Source organism: Sorex araneus, chromosome 3, assembly GCF_027595985.1.
Source record: "Sorex araneus isolate mSorAra2 chromosome 3, mSorAra2.pri, whole genome shotgun sequence".
NCBI classification, from domain to species: domain Eukaryota; kingdom Metazoa; phylum Chordata; class Mammalia; order Eulipotyphla; family Soricidae; genus Sorex; species Sorex araneus.
The window spans coordinates 165,681,616-165,708,068 of NC_073304.1; the positions used below are offsets into that span (position 1 = coordinate 165,681,616).

Genomic DNA, 26,453 nt, shown 5'->3' on the forward strand with positions numbered 1-26,453 from the left:
ATAACACTAAATGAAGCTAGAAGACTGTTTCAGTTGATGTGATATCCCACCTTGACTTTGTTTCATTCTGTTACTCTACAAAATTATATTTAATACAGAGCTGTTATAAATGTAACTATTGATTCTATCACCATTCAAAAATACTCTTCTTTTTTATAAAATACAAGCATTTCTGAATTTTATAAAAGAAACATTTCTTTAACATAAGTGTAAAAGATAAGATTAACAGATTATTTCATGCTGGATTGTATAATAGTATGTTTTGATGGCGTCACCATGTTCTAGCATACAGTTCCTTGAGTTAGGTCAGAGAATCGATATAGTCATTTTATTTTATTGTAAACAGCTGATTTGAGTCACAACGTATTTACTGGTCAGAACAGCTAGAACTCCTAATATGAAAGTTTTTGAAAGCCTAATCAAGACATTTTAAAATTCTTTTTACGGTTTTTGGTACTATCCATAGAAAATAACTCACAACTGGAGTTACACTATTACAAGAATTCCAGTGTCTTTTAATTTACATGTCTGATATATTTTCTTCTAAAAAAATTTCACAAGCTTGTAATTTTTTTTCACTGAAAGTAAAAAAATATATTGAACATTTTTTGTATATAATACTGGAGTGGAGTAGGTACTGTGGGAAAAGCAAACTTTTTAATACACTTTATTATCCTTTCTGATGATTTTAACCACTCTTTCCTTGAAAGAAACTCGCATGTCTTTGCTAAAAAGACATTCTATTTAAAGATCCAAAGATCTCTTGATAATACTGGTAACTCCATGTGGAAGTTACTAGAAGTCAGGAGTGGGAAATAGTCATTTCTATTTTGAAATGTATGTTTTTGAAAGAGGAAGGATATTTCAGATGGAAGTTTTTTTCAAAGGCACAGAAGAACAGAAACACATTTGTCATTTTATTGGTTGAGAATTCACAAAGTATGGAAGTAGCATACCATCTAAATTGCTAGAGACTTCCTTAAACTAGTATATGTCAATTATTCCTTAATTAAAAAAAATGGAGAGCAAAACTGAATCTTGTTTTGATACCCTTAATTTGTAGCACAGTATTTGATGATGTTGGTGTTCAAAATGTTTAATAATGAGATGGTTATGATTACATCTCTTTTAGAAATGATGAATAATAGTTAAAAGGGAAGAAAGAAAAACTGGTAATATATTCAAGAGAGAATGTGGGCTTCTCTGGAGAGGAAAGAGCCACATGAAGTGAAAGAAAGGAATTAGCACACACTCAGTGGGAATGCAAGCAATTCCAAAATGAAATGTCTCCGATTACAATTTTTTTTTTTAAGTTCACGCTTTCAGAGTCGTACTCGGCTTGCTAAGAAAGTGCTTTGTAAATGAAATGAGTATAAAACATGAGCAGTGGATGAAAGGATGCGGTCAGATTGCAGAATTTCTTGTTGGCAGATTAAATTTGGATTTTGTAAGAGCTGAATCAGAGGAGTGGAATGGCTTAATGAAATTGATGCAGTGGATCAACTGGAAAGTGAGGACATTCAGCGAAACATATGGGAAGGGAGACAACTACTGGTAGTCCAGTTCTAGTATTCCAATAGTTTTGTTTTGCACGTAGGCTATTAGAATATTTGTCATGAAAAAGGAGACTGAGAGATTGGAGGTATTTTGAAGTTCCTCCCCTTTCACCTCTCACCTCCAATCACCGTTTATTCTGTCACTGAGCCTGCCCAGGAAGTTCCGTTAGTGTTTACCAAATAGCGGTTGATACAGATCCCAGCAAGTGTGAAGACTTTGAGTATAGACTTTGCTCCTCTGGAATTTAAAATGAAAAATGTTTTTTCAAGTTTTTCTTTATTTTGCCAGCAATATTCCTACTATTGCTCTGGGTTTCCTTTCTGTGATAGTACACCGGATCACAGGTAGGGGATTTGCCCATTTGTTTCCCTTACATTTCTCTTCTTATCACTAATAACTTAGAATTCTGTGCCACTTTGCCTGAGAATAAATATTGAGGGATTCTAAACTGTTCCCTCTTGAGCAGAGCCAGATAGCAACACTGCAGAGCTGAGGCTGAAGACAGTATTTGTTTACTTGTCAGGAAAACAGCATTTCTGTATGTATATTATTTGGTTTTACAGTGCAAGTATTTATTTTATGCTGGGGATCAAATCCAGGGCTTCATGCATGCAAGGCAGGGGCTTTACTGCTGATCTACATCCCTGAACCACATTTCTCTATATTTATGATGCTAGTGGTGGAATCCAGGTCTCTTATTTGCAAGGCATGCACTTTACTTTGAGCCACATTTCCTGTCCATGTATATTTTATTTAAAGTTGGTGCTAGTTTTATATAATATTAATTAAATAGATGTAAATATTTCCTAAAACATAAGGTTTTAATTCATGAATCTATACAGGTGAGTCCCCAATTTATTATTTATTATTTATGCCAACGATGAAAGCAGCATCTTTCACATAGCAGTTGAGGTGTGTACTCTACAGCAACTCCCAGGGAATTTGAGTAGATGAGAGTAAGATAAATATATTTAATGTCATAAAATAATAAATACGTGTAACTTTAGGGTAGTTTTAATTTTTATTTTAATTTTTAAACACTGGTTTACATATATATAGTGGTTCATAATATAGTTGTTATGGGCATTCAGTGTTCCAACACCAATCCCATCACCAGAGTGAACTATCTCTCTGGTCTAATATGTATAATATTAATAAAAGTATAGAGTAAGATAAACAGGTTATTTCTTAAGTTTTCAAAGTATCCTCTTTTTTATACTGTTGTAAATTTGAACAGACACATCAGAAGCATTCTGGAGATAGAGTCTTGGCATATACTCTTGATATTATATTATGCTTCCTATTGATGGAAGAATATTGTTTCAGATAGATTTTGAACAATAGGTAGAATTTTCTTCGTTTTTAATTAGTGTGAAGGACATTCGGGGTGAAGGAGAGTTTTACCTGAAAAATCAGAACAGTTGAGTTTGAGTTATTCCATATATTTTCTTATGCTTTAGACTGATTTTTTTAAGAGCATGCCCCCTCCCATCATTGTTGCTGTTTTTGCAGTGCCCTTGAGTCACACATATACATCACTTATGTAATGCTTGAACTTTCAGTTATGCTCATACACTTTACTGTGGTACTCAACTAGCATTGAAGTCCTTTAGTTAGGGTGCTTTCAAATGTGCTCACTGGGATCACACTCTTTAGTTGTGCTCATACACATTACAGTTGTAGTTATTTCAGGGATAAGTTAATGTAGTGCTCATGTGTGTTCATCAGGGTGAGTTATTCTATTCATGGTGCTTGCATTCTGTTGTTGTTGCCATGGTTATACCCCTTTAGTTGTGGTGCTCACACACATCTGGCTATAGTGTGGTTAGAATAATTTGAGGAAGAAATTAGGGATCATTGTAGAGCTACTAGGCTCAAACAGCAAAGATGCCAGTATTGTATCTTACACATGTGGTGATACCAGGAATTGAACTTGTGACCGCATGCTTACAAGACTGGCATTCTAGGCCATTTGGCTGTTCTTCTGGACTATCTAAACTAATTTTTTGAAACATTTTAAATAGCATAGTATAAAATATTTTGTTGAAAGAATAAAATGTTCCTTTAGAGAATAACATCTTTGTTAATTTTTCTTTTTTTCCTCTTTGTTAGATTTTCTTGTTTAGACTTCTATAATACTATTAAAGTTTTATGAAACAACTATTTTATGTATAGTAGTTCATCATCATCATCATCCCATTGATCATCGATTTTTTCGAGTGGTCTCAGTAACGTCTCCATTCGTCCTAGCCCTGAGATTTCAGAAGCCTCTCTTTACTCGTCCTTCCCAAAGGTGCTGTATTGGAGGCTCTTTCAGGGTCAGGGGAATGAGACCCGTCATTGTTACTGGTTCTGGCATATGAATATGCCACAGGGAGTTTGCCAGGCTCTCCCATGTGTATGTATAAATATATATACACATATATATATTTACATGTAATGTCATTTTTCCTGAAACTCCATGCTAAAAGGAACAGTATTAAAATATTAATTTTCAAATATCAGTGTCTGTACTAAAAACATTATATAAAAATATTTCTGTAGTAAAATTTAAAAGACAATTCACAAAGTAGGTTGTATGTAGCTTGTATAAACACATACTTAAATACTAGTTATGTATAAAGAATATACAAACAGATCCTGATAATTGTCTTAAATAAGATGAAGATGGGTGTTTTTAACTTCTGATTTGCTATCACTTATAGTTTCTACAACGAATAGTCTGAAAAGTCTGAGAAACAAAAGCATCTACTAATATACTTTTCACTTATAACTCAGAACAATAAATTTGCACAGTATATTTTCCATATCACATAGACTCTCAAAACTAGGTGCAAATTGCTAATTATAGTATTGTATAGTAGTTAATCAATTATATATCTAACCACCTCTTATTTGTGTTAAAATTACTGCCTCGTGAGCACAAAATAAATATGAGGTAAGTTAAGTTTTCAGCTTCTTAATACATCATAATTTTACTTCTTGGGACTTTTGAACTTTAACTTCAGGCCTGTTGTCACAACATAATTTAATTTAGAATCTATATGCTTTTGGTTTCCTTTTCACAGTTTTATGGAAATTCCTGGAAAATACCCCTCAGAAAGGAATCATCGTCAGTAAGCAGAGGAACCTTCCGTGTATCGCACCACTGTTCACTACAGTGGAGGAGACTCCACAGTTTATCATGGCTCAAGTACAAGGACATTTTCCTCAGTGGCTCAATGGCTCTTTACTTCGAGTTGGACCTGGAAAATTTGAGTTTGGGAAGGATAAGTAAGCCTTGGGTTTTTTGTTTTGTTTTTGAGGGAGAGTTTGGTCAGACTCAGTGGTATTTAGAGGTTTCTCTCAGCTCTGTGCTTGGAGGATCATGTTGCCAGGGGTTGAACCTGGGCCTGTTGTAGAACATGCACTCCAGTCTGTTGAATGATCTCAACTTTGATTTTTTCTTTTTATCTATCTATTTATTTATTTTGCTTTTTGAGTCACACCCAGCGATGCTCAGGGGTTACTCCTGGCTTTCCACTCAGGAATTACTAGGAATTACTCCTGGCAGTGCTTGGGGGACCATATGGGATGCCGGGGATCGAACCCGGGTCGGCCGCGTGCAAACGCCCTACCCGCTGTGCTATCGCTCCGGCCCCCTCAACCTTGATTTTTTAGAATAGCTTCAATTTCTTGACATTGGTTAGTCTACAGAATATGCATTAATACTTGCTCTCTGAGGCAAGCATTGCCAATTCAATCACTATTACAAAGGAAATTGTAAATGGAAAAAAAGGTGGTATAATTCATTTTCAAAAGTCCTAACTTTTGCTCTTTTGCATTTTATTAAGAATTCAAAGTTCTCTGGAGGTTTTTGGCAAGAGAGAAGTGTCAAGAACTAGATCTGTGACTACTGAATTTTGTTTCACCACAAGTTCCTGAAGGAAGGAGCAATGTCTTCACCTCATGCCACTCCCTGCTCAGTACTCTCCAGACACAGTGACTCTTTCAGGTCCTCCATTCAGCACATGTATTTTGTCTCAGGAGTTTTGCCATAGCTTTCATCATTTTCTAAGTTGGATTCTTATCATTCAAATATTAGCTCAAAGGCTGTACTTTTTAATTTTCCCTGGTCTCACAAAGAAAATGTTATTTCAGTTCTCTGCACAGCACCATCAGCACGTAGTTATTTTGTTTGTATGGTTATTTGTGTAAGTAGCTATTATCCTCCATTAGAATGGGAGATTATGAAGGCAGAGACTCTGTTGCTCACTTCATATGTCCAATAGCTAAGAAAGTGCCTTGCACTTAAATAGCAATCAATACATACTTATAAGTAAATGAAAAAAACTAATCAGTGTATTGTTTCTCTTGTGTGTCTGCTAAAGACATGAAGAACCATTATGATAAGGATGAGCTCTGCTTTGGTTTAAAAATTTTAAATATTAGAATATTATTTTTTATTTTGAAGTTTTTAACCTGTATAAAGCTTTTTTTGAGGGACTGGAGAAATAGTACAGCAGATAGGGTGCTTGCTTGCACCCAGGTTTGATCCCTGCCATCACATATGGTCCCCTGAGCCTGCCACTAGTGATTCCTAAGTGCAGAGCCAGGAGTAATTCCTACATATTGCCAGGTGTGGATCAAAAACCAGAACCAAAACAAAAATCTTTTTGAAATGCAGAAGAGGTTAAAGGGACGTTCATGTACCTCAGCTTCTCTTGGCACCTTGAAGTCTTTACGGCTAATCTCCCACCATTTCTTTAGATCTATCTTAAATAATTACAGTGATATGTATATAATTTTTCTCTTGGTTTTATTTTATTTCATTCTTGTAGGGTCATCCAAGGGGTCAAAACCAGGGTCTTGTCAGTGCACAGCATGTGCTGTATAATTTGAGCTACATCCCTGACCCATTGCCCCAGATTGAAAAAAGTTCACACTACCAAAGGTCTTTTTAAGGGGCTAGTGAGAAAGTACCATGGGTAAGGCATTTGTCTTGCAAACAACAACCCTATTTCAATCCCTGCACATTGTATAGTCTCCTGTTCCCCACCAGGAGTAATCCCTGAGCACAGAGTCAGAAGTAAGCCCTGAACACTACCAAATATGGCCCCTAAACCAAAAATAAATTAAAAGCCATTTAGCCTATATTTCTGTGAAATCTTAATGACCATTATGTTTTGTAGCTGAATTTCCAAGATAGAAAATGCACCATAAATTAAAAGAAATGAATTGTGTAGGATAACTTTGGTTTGTCTTTTCTGCCTTGTTGCAGAAAGCTTAGGTTTATTGGGTTACTCCCATCACTCCCATCACAGGAATGCTCCCATTCCTCTGTATTTATTTGTAACTTCTTTCCTTGTGTTCTTTTGACTTGTAATTGTTTTTCTCTTCTTCTTAAGTCCTTCGCATAGTTAATTCAGAACAGTGTTCTTTTTGTATGGGCACAAGAAGACAGTTAATGCTATGCTTTTGTAACTTGGGAGTTAATAGACTCAATGTTATGTACCTCCGGGGCATCTGTTCTCTTGACTTAAGCCTCAGTTGCCCTAACTTTCTAGTACCCCCAAAAGCAAGGTCCCAACAAAGGACTGGATGGACCCAGGGCAAACGGTGAGCTATGTGCTACCCTGGCATCAAGATGGGCCTGATCAAAGTGCCATAATGCTTAACTATAAGTTAAGAGCATGGTCATGGGAAAATTCTGTCATGATCCAAAAAGTAATAACTAGATTTGGACCCTGTTAGGGTTAGGAATGATTAATCTGGCCTGAGCACTGTAGTCTGAGTCTGTGGCAAGATACTCCCAGGAGAGCTGCCCTGCAAGCCTCAATGTATCTTTTATTGTGTCCATACAAAAATAACTAATATTAAGATGTTAATTAAGATGTTAATCAAGTTAATTGGACTAAGGAGAAGAACACCCCTGGATGTGTTTCTGCCCTTGAGCCTGATGGGCAGTCAGGAAGGGCTTTCTTATGTTGATTTTGCTACTGGCCCAGAGTGCTAGGGGAGAGAGACCAGTTGGGGAGAGACGAGAAGAGAGTTGGAGTTGTTGGGAGACAGACCACGGAGCAAAATATAGAGCAAAGAGACGAGTAGGAGAGACAGGAGGAGATGGGAATGAGGGGCAGTGTGAGACTAGAATAGGGGGCTCAGAGTGACTGGAACAGGTGCATGGGGAGAATGGAATAAACGGCAACTGATCAACCAACTGGCTTGGCCCTCATTTCCTCTTCCGTTTGCTGCTCTGGCTAGGTCAGCGGCCTGAGACCACTAGAACCCCGGACGGCAAGGGGGAGAGCTGTCAGGGCCTCCCCCAGCTGCCCTGGGAGATTATATAGAATTACACATTTTAAATTGAGTTGCTGGTGAATCTCCAAGGTGGAGAAGGTGCCAGAAATTCATTTCTTAAATTGAGACTTGAAGGCCAAAATTACTCTGGATCTGTTGACTGCAGAATGGATATTGTATTAGGTACAGAAGTGGTATTATATCTTACACATCTCCACTAGCGCTCTTGAATGACCAGGTCAATCAACAGTAAAGTCTTTTTTTTCTAAGTAGAAAATCTCAACAGTGGAATTTCTGTGTTCAAGAAACCCTCTTGTTTAGTGTATACTTTAAAAAATCTCAGCTACATCTTTAGGATAACTTGCTGCAGCTTCTCCATCAGACTTGCTATTTTACCTATTCTTTTTTTCCCCTTTATTTTCTTCTTCACCTTTTCTTTGACATTAAGGAGACAGTTTCTTTCCTGAGACTTCTATTAGCTTAAAACTTTCTTCCTTCTTTTGACTTCATAGAACTGCAGAGAGGTAGGGCCTTGCTCTGAATATTAGTTTGGCTTAAGGCAATATTGTGTCTGGTTTGATCTTCTATCCAGGCCACTAAAACTTTCTATGCACCAGCAGTAAGGCTGTTTCACTTTCTTATTGTTATCTTCTCAGGAGGAGCTTCTGTTTTTCAAGAACTTTATGTTTGCTATCATAACCTGGCTCACTGTTGACCCAAGAGGCTTAATTAACTTTTGTACTGCCTTCCTCACTAAATGTAATCATTTCTAGATCTTTAATGTTAGATATACTACCATTCCTTTCAATGAACACTTTAAAATTATAATGTTATAAATTGGCCTAATTTCAGTATTATGGTTTTATAGGGGTTAGGGAGGCCCAAGGAAAGATAGAGAAATGACGGCACATTCAGAACACACCTTTTTATCAGTTAAATTCACCATCTTATATGGGTTCAGTACATAGTATCACAAAGCAGTTACAATAGTGACATTTATTGCAGATCACCATAACATATATATATATAATAGAAAAAATTAAATATAGTGAGGATTATAAAAATTTGATGCAGAAACTTGAAGTGAGCTTTTAGGAAAAAAATGGTGCTAGTAGACTTGCTCAAAAGTAGGCTTACCACATATCCTCAATTTGTGAGAAATACATCTGCCAAGCATAATAAAGATAAACACAGGATGAGGTAACTATATCTGATGTCTTTTATTTTGATCCCATGGTTTTTCTTATTAATATTTGTTGTTTTCTTTTTTATTCCATTCAAAGGTATAATCACTGGTTTGATGGAATGGCTCTGCTTCATCAGTTTAGGCTGGGGAAGGGCACAGTGACATATAGAAGTAAATTCCTCCAGAGCGATACATTTAAAGCCAACAGTGCACACAATCGAATTGTGATCTCAGAATTTGGCACACTTGCTGTCCCTGATCCATGCAAGAATATTTTTGAACGTTTTGTGTCAAAGTTTGAGATGCCTGGTAAGCAATTTTAATGTGCCCCAAATTTGTAGTGGCAGTGATAATTATTTATATAAAACTCCTGAAATAGAGTTTTGTTTTACTTTTATTGTACAAGAGAATGTTTAAATATATTTCTTTCTCTGAGTGCTTCAGGCCTGCTACACTAAGTTGTAATGTTTTAATAACTCTAGTTTTTTGTTTCAGCAATAACTGACAACACCAGTGTTAACTATGTGCATTACAAAGGTGATTACTATGTTAGTACTGAGACCAACTTTATGAATAAAGTAGACATCGAAACCCTGGAAAGAACTGAAAAGGTAAAATATCGTTAAAAAAATGAATAAAATAGACCCTAAAATCCTGTTCTATTTTAAATGCCTTTGAGGAGAGTAATATCTGAAGAAGTTGGAGGCTTAGCTAAACAAGAACAAAGTTACTGAGTCAGCTTGTATGTCCACCCTGCTTAGAAAGGCCAGTGTGGTTGGTTTTCTTAAATATAATTCTAGATTTCTTCCTTAGTCCTGATATCTGAAGGCTATGTTAAAGAAGATTTATTTTGACCACTTCATGTTCTCTTAACTGCAGAAATGGACTGGAAATTCTCTAGCCCTGTGCTCTTTATATTTAGCACATTATTTATTTATTTATTTATTTATTTATTTATTTATTTATTTTTGCTTTTTGGGTCACACCTGGCGATGCTCAGGGGTAACTCCTGGCTCATGCACTCAGAAATTACTCCTGGTGATGCTCAGGGGACCATAGGGGATGCTGGGATTTGAACCCGGGTCGGCCGCGTACAAGGCAAATGCACTACCTGCTGTGCTATCGCTCCAGCCCCAGCACATTATTTTTTAAAAGAAATAAAATTTCAGGGGCTAAAGTGATAGAAAAGTGTGTAAGGTGCTTGCCTTGCATGTGGCTGACCTGACTATGTCAAGAGTGACTGCTGTTGCAGAACCAGGAGTAATCCCTGAGCATTAGAGGATGTGGCCCCTAAACCAAACAAAAAATATAGAATTTCAGGTCAGAGTCTATTGTATATTTTTAATTTATTGCATATATTTGGGGCCATTCATGATGGTACTTGGGAAATCATGTGTCCAGGATCAAACCTAGGATTCCCGGATACAAATAATATGCTCCATTTTTTGAACTATCTCTCTCATCTTTAATTTTAGTTATCAATTATTGTTGTTATTTTGAGTTTTGGGGCCACACCTGGGAGGGCTTAGGGACTGTCCCTGGCCCTGTGCTAAGGGGTCACTCCTGATGGTGTTTGGAGGACCAAATATGGTGATGATTCATTTACATTTTTTTGAACTTTCCTATGACTTAAACAAATCATTTAAGGTTTTTATTTCTTTCATTGTTGTCTGGTATAAGTCATTTGATTGTTTCTTCTTTACTTTCTTTTTTGTTTTGTTTTTGGGCCACATTTGGCAGTGCTCAGGACTTACTCTTGTCATTCTACCCAGGGATCACTCTTGGAAGTATTTGGGGAAACATATGGGGTGTCAGGGATCAAATGCAGATAGGCCATGTGGAAGCCTTACCCTCTGTACTATTTCTTTGCCCCCATGATTATTATTATTATTATTATTTTAAATTTTATTTATGGGAGGGAGTATCTCCCAAGTTCAGGAGACCAGATACTACTCCTGGCAATTCTTGACCAACTGAATTGATGGTTCCATTCAAGGAGCAGAGTCTATAAGGGATATTTGGGTGCTGTGGTACCAAGGATTACCCTGGCAGTTCTCAGGGGGCCACTTTCAATGATGCTTGGGAACTTCTAGGGCTGAACCCAGTGATGCTCTGGGGACCATGTACTGCTGGAGATAGAATAAAGGTCAGCCACACATGCAAGGAACGTGAGTCTTAACCCCTGATCTAGGTCTCGGCCTCCTTTCCCCCCTTCCTGCCCTTTGTTCTGCTGTTGTGGCAGTGACTGATTGGGGTAGTGGTCAGGGGAGCATGACACTCACAAACCTGATTTTGGTGTTTGTATATTTGGGTCGTGGTGCTTACCCACTAATTACAGTGCTTGCTTGGTGTGTTGTGCTTTGTTGTGCTTGCACATGTGCTCACCAGGGATACATTTCTTTTGTTGTGGTGCTCATAGACATTCTATTGTAGTGCTTGCCAGGATTTGCACTTCTGGCTGCAATGCTTATACGTCTTCAGCTACAGTGCTTGCTGGGGGTGGGAGGACACTTACACCTTTATTTGCAGTGTATGCACACACCTGTTTGCAGTGTTATGCTGATGACACATTCTTGGATGCTGGGGGACCTAGGCAGCAGAATTGCAGGACTGCACTGGGCACATGTGGACAGCATTAGGGATCAAACGCAATGTCTCATGCTTGCAGGGCAGTTACTTTACCACCAGCCTCTCCCTAGGTTTTTTTTTCTCTTTGGCAGGAAAAATGATTTTTTCTTTCTTAGAAGACTTGAACAGTAGTTTTCATTCTCTTACAAAAATATTTGACATAGACTCATTGATTATGTATCCAAATAGAGATCTACCCAGGTAATGTTTAAAAGTTTTTGATGGTCTTAAATTATCAGGTGGAGTGGAGTAAATTTATTGCTGTGAATGGAGCAACTGCACATCCTCATTATGACCCAGATGGGACAGCATACAACATGGGAAACTCCTATGGCCCACATGGTAAAGTTGGGATGGAGAACTTAAAAAAAAGTCATTGGGAGTTAACTCTCTTCCCAGGTTTTCATGATTGCCATGATGTAAACATATGAAATTTAATCTGAAATGCTCAAAAAGAAATCTCCAAAGTGGAGATTACTGAACTTAAAACTATTTAGCATATTAAGAATGCATTCAATGGTCTTTCTGCATTTGTACTTGGCAACTGATTTACCTTCCCCTCCTCCCCCCATTATTTTTACTTTGGTTTTTCCGGAGTTGCTCAGGATTTACTCCTGGCCCTGTGTTCCGGGATTCCCCCCTGGTGGGCTCTGGGGACCACATGGGATGCCAGGGATCAAACTGGTTCATCTGTGTGCAAGGCAAGTACTCTACCCATTGTACTATCCAAGCCCCTTGGCAGCTGATTTTCTATTTGGCCTTTTCAGCTTTTTGTTGTTGTTGTTTTGTTGTTGTTGTTTTGCTTATTTTGGGGTCACATTTGGTAGTGCCCAGGGATTATTTCTGGGTCTATGCTCAGGGATCACTCCTGACAGTGCTTGGGGACCATATGGGATGTTGGGGATTGAACCTGGCTCAGTTGCATTCAAGGCAAGTGCCCAACCTGCTGTACTATCACTCTGGCCCTGATCTTTTCAGCTTGACTTACATTTTTATGTTTCATTGTGCTTTTCAAGTACCTTATTGTAAATATACGAGAAATTTAGGATGCTACAGCAAAGAGAGACAGAGAAAGTACATTGTTTGCTATATGGAATATCATGTGAAATTATTTCTCATCATGGGACTAATACACTATAAAGTAAGCTAAAGTTGTGATGTGGTTGCATTTACAATCTCTTATTACATAAATTGTTTTTCCTGGTTATCCTTCCATGTATTTTCCTAACTGCTTACTGATCTGCTCCAGGAAGTTCTAATAGTTAAAATTTCTTGAATTCCTACTTTGTGCCACGGTTGCATTTTCTTAAGTATTTTCTCATTTAACCCTTATAACAAATCAGAGAAAGGCCCAACTATTGCTCCAGTTTTACTGAGAAGCAAATCTTGAAAAGTTTTAAGATATTTGCTTGGGCAAGCTAAGATTAAGATTAAGATCAAACTTAATCTCAAGCCTGAATCATGCCCAAAGGCTTATTAGTCATTCCATTAGACCTTCTTATGGTTTTTCATCACGGATAAGAAAAGACTCCCTTGAGGCTTGCAAATTCATGTTCCTGTACTGGAATATACATGTCTTTTTGTTTGAAAAAAATATGTTTGTGACATTTTTGAGTATATTAGCTGTCAATAATCATATCATTAATAACCAAAGGAACTTTTATATGGGTTTATGTACCCCTATAGAAAGTAATTGGCATTTTGAATTTATTTACATATTTCCATATTTGCACTTGTGAGTGAATAGGAAAAATAATATTGTAGTATTATTACTGACTCAAGTAAAAAGAACATGCCCTGGGAAAATCAGCACCCAGGCATCTCCCTTTATTACCTGATATCAGTTACAGATCTGTTTTTCATAGCTGTCTAGGAAACAGCAAAACATCTTTTTTAAAAAGAATGTTTCATCAAATGGATAAATTCAGCTGTTTGCTCATATAATGTCCATCTGTTTTTGGTGGTGGTGGCCGGGGAGGGCCCTGGGAGACTGCCACCTAATCACATTCCCCATTCCCCAGCCATCTTTTTAATCATTAGAAAAGTCTATTTCTTTATTTTTTCATATCCAGAAGTGCTTGGTGGACCCTGGTACGGAGGGTTCAACTGGGATCCTGCCCATAAGCCCTTTGAGAGTCATCTACCCATCCACAAAAAAATCTATTAATAAACTATTAATGAAGCAGAATATTTTTAAGTAGTCTCTAGTAAGAAATACTGTGTAAAATTCTTGGATTATTGGACTGGAGTGATAATACAGTGAGTAGAGTGCTTGCCTTACAGAAGCCCAACTCAGGTTTGAGCTCCAGAGCCACATTCAATCCCCTGAGCCCCAGAATTGATTCCTGAATGCCAGAGCCAGGAGTAAGCCCTGAACATTGCTGGATGTGCCCTGCAAATACATTCACATATACACATAAGCATTCTAAAATATGTTGTTATTAGATAAGCTATTCTTTTTGTTTATTTTTATTTATTTTCTTTTGTGCCACACGCAGCAGTTCTCAGGACTTACTCCTGACTCTGCTTAGGGACTGCTTCTGGCAGAGCTCAGGGAACCGTTTGGGATGCTAGAGATCGAACTTGGGTTGACTGCATACAAGGCAAGAAAATGCCTTTATTCATTGTAGTATATTGCTTAGCCCCAGGTTAGTGATTGTTACCCATTAGTTGTGTTTGGGGATCATATAAAATGCTGTTTAGCATTGTAGATTTCTTAAATGTCAGTTTTTGGCTTAGACCTGATAAGAACCAATCATTCTGAATTTTGGCTGCCTCCTATTTCTTGTTTGGTACATTTTAAGAGGGTCCCCAGTAGATATCGGTGCCAGTGGCCTCTGGATCTATCTTTGAAAAACCTTGGCAGCAGGCATCAAAGGTTTTTTTGTTACTTTGCCTCAGTTTGCTGCTTATATTTCTGAAGAGCTTTCAAAAGTTAGACTCACAGTTTGAGCATGTAATTTCCCTGGGCATTCTTTTGTTGGGTGTTTCCTAGTTGTCTCTTTGCCTGGTCCATCCATGGCTTTAAGACTTATACTTAGAATAATACTTCATTAACTAAAAGTGATTAAATTCAGTGAGTGATTAGTTAAATGAATTATTGTCACCTGATCCAATTGCTGATAGAAAAATCCTTTTTTTCTAATTTCAACTACAACTGCTTCTATTTATTTTTCTCCATTTGAATATGTGGTTCAGTAAGGACTTTTGAACTAGACCTCAAAGGTACATGTGACTGCAGGGGACTTGATAATGGAGGATGAGTCTTGAGAAATTTAGTGATTCTCATGGTAATAAAGTTCTTCCTAAGAATTTACCCTTAACGAATAAAAACCTTTTCATTGTTTAAACTTCTTCAGGTATTTAAAAAAGACTTTTAAAAGACATACTTAAGGCTGGAGAGATAGTACAGCAGGTAAAGCACTTGCCTTGCACACAACTGGCCCAGATTAGATCCCTGAAACCCCATATGGTCCCCTCAGCACTGCCAGGAGTAATCCCTGAGTACAGAGCCAGAAGAAATCCCTGAGCATTGCTGGGTGTGATCCCAACCCCTTTCCCCTAATAAAATAAAATGAAATTCACTTAAAAATGTATTTAAAACGAAATATCCATCTATTTAGTACTAATTTTAAAAATCTATAATCAATTAGGTAATAATATATTTGTGTCACATCTACTGCTACCATTATACTTTGAGCCTCCATCCTCTCTCATTTGAGTAATTTCAGTAGCTTCTCCTTTTTCTTTTCTCTATACATTTCAGTTTATTCTCAGCATATCAGCTGGTTTATCTTTTTAACTCATTAACCTTATCTCCTAGACTCTTCTCCTATGACAGCATCACTCTGGCCTCCTTACTATTATAGAACACTTAAGACTTACCCTCGGCAAAGAATCCTTGCATCTGCTCTTCTCTCTGTCACAGTTCTCTTCCTCACACCCATCGTTTTCTCAGATGTCACTTTACTGTTATAGCTTTCCTAGGCCACCATATTTAAATTTTCAAGCATAGCACTCTTCTTTACATACTCACTTTCAATCTATATTCTCTTGTTACTCCCCATTATAGTACATATATAATCTAATGCTTTATATATTTATGAAATTTATTATAATTTAAGGCTGAAGCAATAGCACAGTGGGTAGGATGTTTGCCTTGCACGTGGCCAGCCCTGGGTTCGATTCTTGCATCCTTCTCAGAGAGCCCAGCAAGCTACCGAGAGTATCCCACCCGCATGGCAGAACTTGGCAAGCTACCCGTGGCGTATTCGATATGCCAAAAACAGTAACAATAAGTCTCACAATGGAGATGTTACTGGTGTCCACTCGAGCAAATCCATGAACAACGGGAGGACAGTGCTACAGTGCTACAGTGCTAAACTATATGAAAGTGTAGAGCCCTTGTCTATTTTATACAGAACTATATGCAATATCTGGATGTATTACAGTGTTTATATTGCCCTTATATAAGTCTTGAATATAGTTGCTGAATAAGTGACTAAAAAAGTGTATAGGGCCAGATAGATTATACAGGAGGTAAGATGTTTGCCTGGCATGCAGCAAACCCTGGTTCGAATCTTTAAAATGAAACAAAACAATACACCTCCTTCTTGCCCCCAAACACAGAAAACTATGTGGTTATTTTGTTTCAAAAGAAACTTAGTGATTGCAAAATCCTACAGTGACGCAAATTCTTCAGAATAGAATGTTCTATTTCTAATACCTGGAATACAATTCAATGTGGCTTCAGTATTTTTTCAGTCCATGAATGATTAGTAAACATATATTTCTTGATTCATCATTAGCAATTTATAGCATTTAGCAATTTGCTAAATACTAAGTATTTTTCTGCTGAAGATGCAAAGATGAATCAGAAATAATTCCTACCTTTGAAGAGCTCACCCATCTCTTAGGAAATAGATAAACAAGAGGAAATTATAGTACATTATGATTAGTACTATATGTTAGTATAGTGTATAATCAGGGCAAAGATAAGGGGCACCAAATACCTCTGGGATAGGGAAGAGTTAGGAAAGGCTGCTTGAGAAATGGACACCTAAGTTACTTGTTGAAAAACAAAATAAATAAATAACAAGTAACAGTCAGATGAATGATTGTATGATGAGACATGAGTGAGTGTTGATGAGACAGAATGAGATGGGACCCAACATGACCCCATGAGTCTAGAGATTCAGAGGGAAGGACTTGGGTTCAATTGGAGATGATAGTTGTTGGGATGGTGGGAGAGGAACAAATAGAATTTGAGGATATTCCTGATTGGTATTTTATTTTTTCCTAAAGTAAGGATTCAGTGTGCCTTCAGGGACCACTTGAGAGCACTGAAATACAACAAACTATTGATTGATTTCTCTGTTGTTCCAAAGTTTAGCTAATGCCAATTATAAAGTTAGTATGTTCTTTTTATATCCAAGTTTTGGAAGTTCACCCCATGAAGTATGGGTATCTTGTGTATCAAAAAGTGATTTTGAGATTGTATGTAAAAATACAAACCTTTTTCCAGGGTCTTGTTATAATGTTATTCGGATTCCTCCAGAGAAGGTGGACCTTGGTGAGCAACTTTGTGGAGCTCAGGTGATATGTTCTTTTGCTTCTGAAGAGAGGATGAAGCCTTCCTACTACCATAGTTTTGGTGAGCCCTGTGATAAGGCAAATGGCAGTGGGACTTATCTTAAGGTCTCTGTAGCAGATGGACTGATTTTAGCAAATATAATGTAATCATATTTATTTGAATAATGTGATGAGACCAAGATTGCTTTTTCTCGGGGTTGGGGGTAGGGTGGGGAGCACACCCATTGATGCTCAGGGATCTGCACTTACTATTGGCAGGCTTGGTGGATCATATGGCCAGCTGAACCCAGAACAACTAGCTATGTGCCAGGCGAAAGTCTTTATCTACCATACTATTTCTCTGCCCCAATTTTAGAAGCAGAGACAGATTATTTTTGGCTAGCATTTGTTTAGGTTAGCAGCCAATTCTCAATCTTCTAGGAAGTCACCATGAATTCCTATGACAGCTTTAGTTTTCAGGCAATGCTAGTTTTCCAAGTAACTCTTATTTTCTGTGGAACACCTTTAGGAATGACAAGAAACTACATAATCTTCATTGAACAACCTCTGAAGATGCATCTGGGGAAAATCATCACTTCTAAAATTCGGGGGAAGGCCTTTTCAGATGGAATAAGGTGGGAACCCCAGTATAATACACGGTTTCATGTGGTGGATAAACACACTGGACAGGTAAAGTAATTTTAGGGCTTTATTGTGAAATGTTTAGATAGACATTTCATATGTTTAGTTTTTACCACCACTGTGAATGTGTTGTTTGCATAAAACATTCGTAGTAAAGGATATTCCCTTTTTCTAGAAATAAAACTAGCTGAAAATGAATTAATACTTTTTTTAATTAATGGAGATGTGGAGATACATATCAGAAAAATTGTGGGAAACTATCCTTTGCATGATCTAACTTAAATGACAGTAGGAAACTTTTTTACTGTGGCTTTTCCCATATGTTAATATTGGCTGAAGAGGATATTATCTTGGAGAGGGTTTAGTAACTTTTGCAATCATTTGTTTTTTGTTTTGTTGTTTTCTTTTGGTGGGGGCACATCTGCCAGTGCTCAAGGCTTGTTTCTAGCTCTCTGCCCAGGGATCGCTCCTCATGGAACTCAGAGGACCATAAGGATGTCAGGGATTGAACCCAGGTTGGCCACTTGCCAGGCAACTGCCTTACTCACTGTATTACCTCTCTAGCCCCTGCAATAATTTTTTTTTGTCTTCTTTGGGTCATACATGGTGACCCAAGGGTTATTCCTGGTTCTGCACTCAGAAATTACTCTTGGCAGTGCTCTGGGGACCATACAGGATCAAACTCAGGTTGGCTGTGTGCAAGGCAAACAACCTACTATCACTGGTAGTAAACACTCTGTACTATCACTCTGGCCCTGCAATAATATTTTAATTTTATGTTTCTGTGATTACTTGATATGTTAATATAATTTTACCAAAGTCCATGTTGCTTAAATCTTTTGTACTCCTAATATATATTACTATATTTATATACTTTTTATTTTCTCTAAAGAGGCAGTATATTTACTATATCCTAATTTCATTTAAGTTTCATTTTAATAATGAGTACATTTTTCAGTGAATTGGTCACTTATAATAATCTGCTTAGTTGCATTATTTTCTATTTTACCATGTAGTTAAGAGCCAAGGTTTATTTATCTTTTAAAGCATTGGACTAGATTTCATAAGGTTTTTATGTTGTAACAGTCTGTATCAAATAGCTCTAATTAGTAGATTAACTGGGATGACATGACTTGAGTAAGTAATGTTTAAATCAGCGAATATTTACATTTACATTCCAAGTCCTACTTTTTACACTTGCCAGGACTGTCAGTTAAAAGGAGGAAAATCTTAATTTAATAAAAGGAAATAAAAGCAAAAATAAAAGAAAAGATCTCTTTACCATTGCATTTTTCTCTGCAGCTTCTTCCAGTGATGTACTATGGCAAGCCTTTTGTTACTTTTCATCAAATCAATGCCTTTGAAGACCAAGACTGTATTGTACTTGATTTGTGCTGTCAAGATGATGGAAAAAGCATAGATGTTTATCAGTTACAGAATCTTAGGAAAGCTGGGGAAGGGCTTGATCAGGTAAATATATCAGAATTTGTCAGGAGTTATGAAAAAATATTTGAATCCACCAACTTAATGGCCTTGGCATTAGTTGTTTCTCTCTCCCCTTTGGCAGATAAAGGAGAATGATTTTTAAAAGCATTAAAGACACTCCTTTAAGTGTTTACTTAATACCTGTAAATTAAAAATATAATAGGGGCAGGAAGTTAGATCAAGTGCTAAGGGAACATGGTTACTATGTGTGAAGTCTTGAGTTTTGTCACTGTCACCATATTCTCCTCCGAGCTTTCCCCCTCCCACCGAATACCCCTGCTGGTCCCTTAGCCCCCATGGCAGAGCCCCAACATAGTGTTCAAGATAAGCATCCCTGGGAAAGGCTCCTGGAGTGCCTGTTAGGGTGTGACCCTTATAAAAAAAAGAAAAACATGGTAAAGAAATGCAAATGATGTGTATTGAAGCACTTGTGATTTGTTCCTTATTGCCCTAGAGCACTAAACATAAATTACTTTTATTGGAAGATAAAATAGAAGGGACTGTAATCTTAATTTTCTGATAAAAGGAAGTATATCAGCTCACCAAGTTGATGGATTTTTTTTCCTTGTACTGAATCAAAGGTAAATTACCTCTTTGAATTTTGTAGTATAAACAGTTTTTAGCATTATCAGTTACAGGTATTCTTAATCAGGCTATGGTGGTTTTTTTAATATATCAGCAGGATATAGTTCCTACAATAGCTGAACTATTTCAAGGGTGTAGACCCAAAGGGTCCTGACTCAAAGAACTAGCAGTTTCTGAATTCTAATATTCAGCAATTTCTGAATTCCAACTTTTGTCCCTTTAGCCTCACAAAGCTATCAGAATATCTTCTGATTAGGGTAAGGTGTTGGAGTCTTGGTCCAACTGTGTTCTTATGAAGGAGTACTATGGAGAATCCCTATGTTGATAAAACTGTTCAATATTGTGAGTGTGGTGGCCCCATGAAGTTACAAGTGATAGAATTGCTCAGAACTAAGCACAAACACTAAGAATTCATATTAAAAGAGTGACATCCAAATAAAGATAGTGAATAATACCAAAGTAAATTTCCCAGCTGTGATACTGTACTGTAATGAGGCATTATTATTGTGAAATGGGTGTGCACAATCTGAGCTGAAGTCAGGAGGAAGCCAAGTTCATGCTTCCCAGATAGGCCTAATTTCTTCCAGCAACTCCTATGACAATGTGTATAGAATGTTTTCTGGGGAAGGCCACCCAACTGATTGTCTTGAGGCTTTATTGGGGATCAGGTGGTATAGAACCATTTCGTTAATTGCATTGATTACTGGGGCTCCAGTCTCCCAAGGGAATGCAGGTGGTTCAGTATATAGCCTCAATGGACAAGCTTCTTACATGTGAGCCAAGGCCTCAGGTATTCAGAATTACTCTTAATCAGATGAAACATTTCAAGTGCTACCGAAGGACCAGTCATGAAAATAATGTGCAGGTATGAGCAACCCAGGCAGCTAAATTAATTCTTCCCTTCACAGGATAATTCTTGCCCTACCCAAACTGAAGAAGGAAGCCCCTCTTCGTTTTGCTCTTTAGTATGTTTCTTTATGGTTTTTTTGGAGGGTGGATTGAGCTGATTCCCCCAACCAGTGCTCAGGAAGTTGGGTTCCACTCCAAGGGATTCTCATCTAGACAGCAGGATGCTCGGACTTGAGTATGTGATGTTGCTCAGGGCCTCCAGGGTCTACACCTGGTGATATTTGGGGGGATCATGTGGATTAGAGATTGAATCTGTTCTCCATGTGCCCTAGCCCTTGTACTATTGTCTCACCCTTGCAGTATTATGTATGTATCTATGTATGAATGTATGTATTTAGGGCCACATTTGGCAGTTCCCAGGGAATTCCTGGCTCTATGCTCAGGGATCACTCTTGGCAATGCCCAAAGGATCATATGTGGGCCAAGGATCAGTCCCCAGTCAGTGGCATGCAAGGCAAATTTCCTACCCTCTATACTATCTCTAGCACGGCAGTACATAGCTTTTAGGTTTTTGGGCCACACTCAGCAATGCTGAGGGATTACTCCTGACTTTGTGCTCAGGACTTATTCCTGATAAGCTCAGAGTACCACATGGGATGAACCTGGGTCAGCCACATGCAAGGAAAGTGCCCTACCCGCTGTTCTATCACTCCAGCCCATGCACTATTATTTTTAAGGGCACTTATCATGATCAATCTTTGACTATATAATTAACTGTTCTTTCAATACTAATTAAGTAACATTTCATTTCTTATTTATTACCACTCTTTCTCCACTAGAATATAAATTCTTTGAAAATAGAGTTTCCTTTTGTTCACTGCTGTATTCTCAGTTTTTCAAGCAGTGCTTATAAAATAATAGACTGAGATTTGTTGAATAAATCAATGAATGAAAATTACCATTTATGCAATAATTTAGGAATGCTAATAATGTTGGCTGGATCTAAATTATCATGACATGCTGTTATCTTGTCAGTGACAATGACCTCATCTATTTCTTGCTCCTGCACAGGTCTATAATTCATTAGCCAGATCTTTTCCTCGAAGATTTGTGTTGCCCTTAAACATCAGTCCGAATGCCCCTCAGGGAGAGAACCTCAGCTCACTGTCTTATTCCTCAGCCAGTGCTGTGAAGCAGGCTGATGGAAAGGTAAGTGATGAGTATTCAATGAACCAAGAGTTTGAACCTCAGTGGTGTGTTTTTATTCACTGACTGTTCTCCACAGTGTTTGGCACTCGATAAATTTTGTAACTTCAGCCAGAAACCAAACAGCGTAAAGTTTTAGAACACTGTTTGTACCAGGACCACAGAATTCTGAGTGGGTGTAAGCACTGTATTTACTTGGTGTGTGTGTGTGTGTGTGTGTGTGTGTGTGTATTTTGAAACTGATAGGCACAATTTTCTTATGGTTGTGAAATGTCTAAGCATTTGATATTATATTGACCATCCCAATCATTTGGCTAATTTGCCTTATCACATATGTATCATTTGGAATGATCTTTAAGCTTTAGAAGAATTAAAAAGTCCTCCTTCCTATGCTATTTGAGAATTTAATTAGAAAAACCTAAAAAGTATTTAATGCATCAATATACATGATAGAGGATCAATTAAAAAAGAAAGAACTTCAATTTCTAAACCCTATCCAGATTCTTACATAATCATACCTTTTCCTTCACCCTCCAACTCTGACCTACACTGTCACTGTCACCGTCATCATCATCCCATTGCTCATCGATTTGTTCGAGCGGGCACCAGTAACGTCTCTCATTGAGAGACTTATTGTTACTGTTTTTGGCATATCCAATACACACGGGTAGCTTGCCGGGCTCTCCAAGAGGGGCGGAGGAATCGAACACCGGTCGGCCGTGTGAAAGGCGAATGCTCAACTGCTGTGCTATCGCTCCAGCCCCTGACCTACACTGAAGAAAATAAATGAGAATTGAGCAATCATTATAAAAATTGTTGTGATGTCTTTTAGGTATGGTGTTCTTATGAAAATCTACATCCTGAGGACCTAGAGGCAGAAGGAGGCATTGAATTCCCCCAGATCAATTATGGTCATTTCAATGGCAAAAAGTATAATTTCTTCTATGGCTGTGGCTTTCAGCATTTGGTGGGAGATTCTCTGATAAAAGTTGATGTTGTGCACAAGACACTGAAGGTGATTAAAAAAATCTGTCTTTTCCTGAACTCTTAAGCCTTTTCTGCTTTTGCATTTAATTTTGTTTTGTTTAAGATGGCTTTGAGATTCTTTATTATTCAAGCAGTCACCTACATTAAGTTTCAGAACATGGGTGGAATCATCCAGATTATATCTGTTTCCTTCGGGGAAGCCAAAATGAACCACATATCAGAAAAATAATTCTATGCTTGATGCTATATTGAGAGAAGTCTTGAGTTAAGGTAGTTAAGGTGCTTTCATTTCAGGTTAATAGGAAATTAGAATTCCAAAAATTGTGTTTGATGATAATGGAATCTGGAATGGCAAGCGCTCCCTCTTCTCTGTTCTCTGGCAAGCCTGGTTCTTTTACTGCTGGACAGCCACATTCACGACTGGAGTAACAAAAGCTGTGGAAAACTTAGAGTTCATAAGTAGAATTTTATCAAATTCTCTTTTGGGCTTAACAGGTTTGGAGAAAAGATGGCTTTTATCCCTCCGAACCTGTTTTTGTTCCAATACCTGGAGCCAGTGAGGAAGATGGTGGTGTTATTCTTTCTGTGGTTATCACCCCCAACCATGTAAGTATATTATCATCATTAGCCAGAAAGAATATTAAGGTTATATTTAGTGTTGATGTAGATAGTTTATTTTGATCCCAGAATGGTACTTTTTTTTTCTCTTCTTCTCCTCATTATTTATATGCCCTTTTATGTAACCCATATTTTACTTTTAAACAAGCCACTTTATTATGGTTTTAAAGTTATTTTTATAGGATCATAACAATAATTTATGTTTGCATAGGAATTTATTTACAAACTTTGTTTGGGGGCCACATCCGGCAGTGTACAGAGCTTACTTCTAGTGGGCTCAGAGGGCCATGTGAGGTGCCAGGGACCAAACCTGGGTTGGCAACATGTAAGGCAAGTGCCCTATCTGTTGTACTGTCTTTCCAGCCCCAAATTTGCAAACATATATGATACATGTATTCAGTCATCAAAACAATTGTGGCCTACCATTTTATATAATTTAGAATTTAAAGAAGTTGCTCTGGACTAATTATCTCAAGAACGTTGCTATCTTATTTCTCACTTAGGGGCATCTTGTGACACATCTGATTACCTCAATTGCCTACACTGATAAATTACTGGCTTGATAAACTCTTAAGGTTCTATGAGAAAAGTGCCCTACTCAGTTAGTTATAGGCTTACTTGGACTTGGCCCTCATTGGCAATCCTATAAGGGCTAATATCAATCTGACTTGCAATGCTACCTTTTGAACAACTTCAGAAGTATCATGAGATGGAGACATTTCTAATTTGGAATAAAGAATATATGTATATCAGAAGATTGAAAAGGGACAAGTAAAACAATCTGTAATCTCAAAAAGAGCTTATGAAGGTGATTGATATAAACCACTTAATTTTTTGGCTCTAGGTTTCAGCTTTGTCAGCCATGATTTCCTTTTCAGTCATTCAGCAACTCAGTGTTTAGTGAGTGAATATGGAGGGTGCTTTGCAAAGTGTTGGGAAGAAAAACAAATATGACTAAAACATGGTCTTACCATTAGGAATTTCACAGCCCAGGAAGAGACTGCAGATTTCAATGAAAAAAAAATAGTTTTTCAGTATTATTTCTTATTCTAGAATGAAAGAAATTTTCTCCTAGTCTTGGATGTGAAGAACTTTGAAGAGTTGGGTCGAGCAGAGGTACCAGTGCAAATGCCTTATGGATTCCATGGCACCTTTGTAACTAGCTGATGGTCAACCACTGAGTCTGGGAAGTAGGTATAAGATGAACATGCTCTGTGAAAAAGAGGCATTTTACCTTGTAAACTACTGATATCTGATCTTAGAATTTCTTCTAAAAATATAATGCATGAGCTAATTATGGTTCTGTATCTTCCTAACTCTTTAAGACATCTCATGCAAGTCTTGTTACAATTTTTTTTTTGTCTTGGGGCTACATACTGTGATGCTCAAGACTGCTACTGACACAATGCTTAGGGTTTGTTCCCAGTGGTGCTTGGGGGTTCTTTCTAGCAAAGCTTGGGGAACCATGCAGTGGTAGGGATAGAATCCAGGTCTCGCTTCTGAATGCAAAGCATGTTGTTTCAGTCCCTGATAATAACCTTGGAGAGAGTTTTACATTATTTATTTAGTTAGATTTCACTTTAGTCACTGTGATTTACGATGCTGTCCATGATTGGTTTAATGCTGACAGCATTCCAATCACCACCTTCTCCCCACCCTCACCACAGTGTCTGTTTCTCTCCACCGTTGTCTCAGTGTCTACTCCCCATGCCCCAATCCCCCATCTTCCATCCCTCATCTTACTGCCCTGGCCTTTCTTCTAATCTCTAGGGGTAGAGCACTCTAGGGATGGATGAAAAATTGGTAGTTCTTCACCTAGTTTGGCAACAGGTGGCACTAGAGACCATATAATCACATTTCTTTCTTTCTTCCTTGTTTTTTGCTTTTTTGGGTCACACCCGGCAATGCAGAGGGGTTACTTCTGGTTCAGGCACTTAGGAATCACCCCTGACAGTGCTCGGGGGACCATATGGGATGCTGGGAATCAAACCCAGGTTGGCTGTGTGCAAGGCAAACGCCCTACCTGCTGTGCTATTTCTCCAGCCCCATATAATCATATTTCTAAACCACCAATTTTACAAGAAGCCCAGATCAGCCTGGTTTGCTAATACCTTCAAAATTCCCTGTTCTCTTTCCCTTTAGTTAGACACCTGACATGAACTGAGCTCCGAGACCGTTCAGGTTCCGTCTGCATGCTGAATGGTGGTGCTGAAAGTCCTCCCCAGATTTGTAGTCTGAGGCAACTGTGCTTATGATTACACTCACATCACAATATTCAACTCACAGTTAATTTCTTCTGTTTTTCTTTGAGTTATTATGAACAGCACAAGTGTTAGCCTCTGTAGACAAGTGTTCATATCAATACCGCATGGAAGGATTTACATTGTTAAGTACACTGGCAGTAAAAGGCTTAGGACATCAGTTGCAGGTAAGGACTTGACAGTACCTAGATAGAACTAATAAAGCAGATGTGGGAGAATAGGGGCTCAGGTAACCATGAGAACACAAATCCCTGATAATTCACAGAAGTTCTTGAAAAGGCATTGTACTTCTTCAGAAAAGAGATGAGTTTAATCTAGTCTTACCTAGATTTCAAAGGTAAAGAGTAGTTGATATTACTGAACAGTTCTATAAGTTGCTTTGCCTATTTGTTTTCTTCAGTGTATTATAATATTTGGGTTTAACCTCTAAGTCTTTAATTCATTTTATTTAGCTTTTGTGCATGATGTGAGATAGTGATTTTATTTATTTTTAAGCAGGTGTGTCCTTATTGTTCAAGTAGGAGGGACTAGGAGATAGGCTTTAACTCCAAAGTCTCTAATGTTTATAATTCTTATAATGTTTATAACTGTTTTCCCTA

At 37.7% G+C, this 26,453-nt stretch overlaps 1 protein-coding gene across 1 annotated transcript; it reads left to right on the plus strand.

The window, feature by feature from the left end:
- The first annotated feature begins 1,765 nt into the window (after positions 1 to 1,765).
- BCO2 (beta-carotene oxygenase 2) lies at positions 1,766 to 24,779 on the plus strand. Its single transcript, XM_004605048.2, has 12 exons — positions 1,766 to 1,901; positions 4,626 to 4,830; positions 9,120 to 9,331; positions 9,518 to 9,633; positions 11,890 to 11,992; positions 17,175 to 17,303; positions 17,751 to 17,911; positions 19,166 to 19,333; positions 21,854 to 21,991; positions 22,821 to 23,003; positions 23,471 to 23,581; positions 24,647 to 24,779. The coding sequence occupies exons 1-12, from the start codon at positions 1,814 to 1,816 to the stop codon at positions 24,758 to 24,760; spliced, it is 1,728 nt and encodes a 575-aa protein (XP_004605105.2). The 5' UTR covers positions 1,766 to 1,813; the 3' UTR covers positions 24,761 to 24,779.
- The last annotated feature ends 1,674 nt before the right edge of the window (positions 24,780 to 26,453 follow it).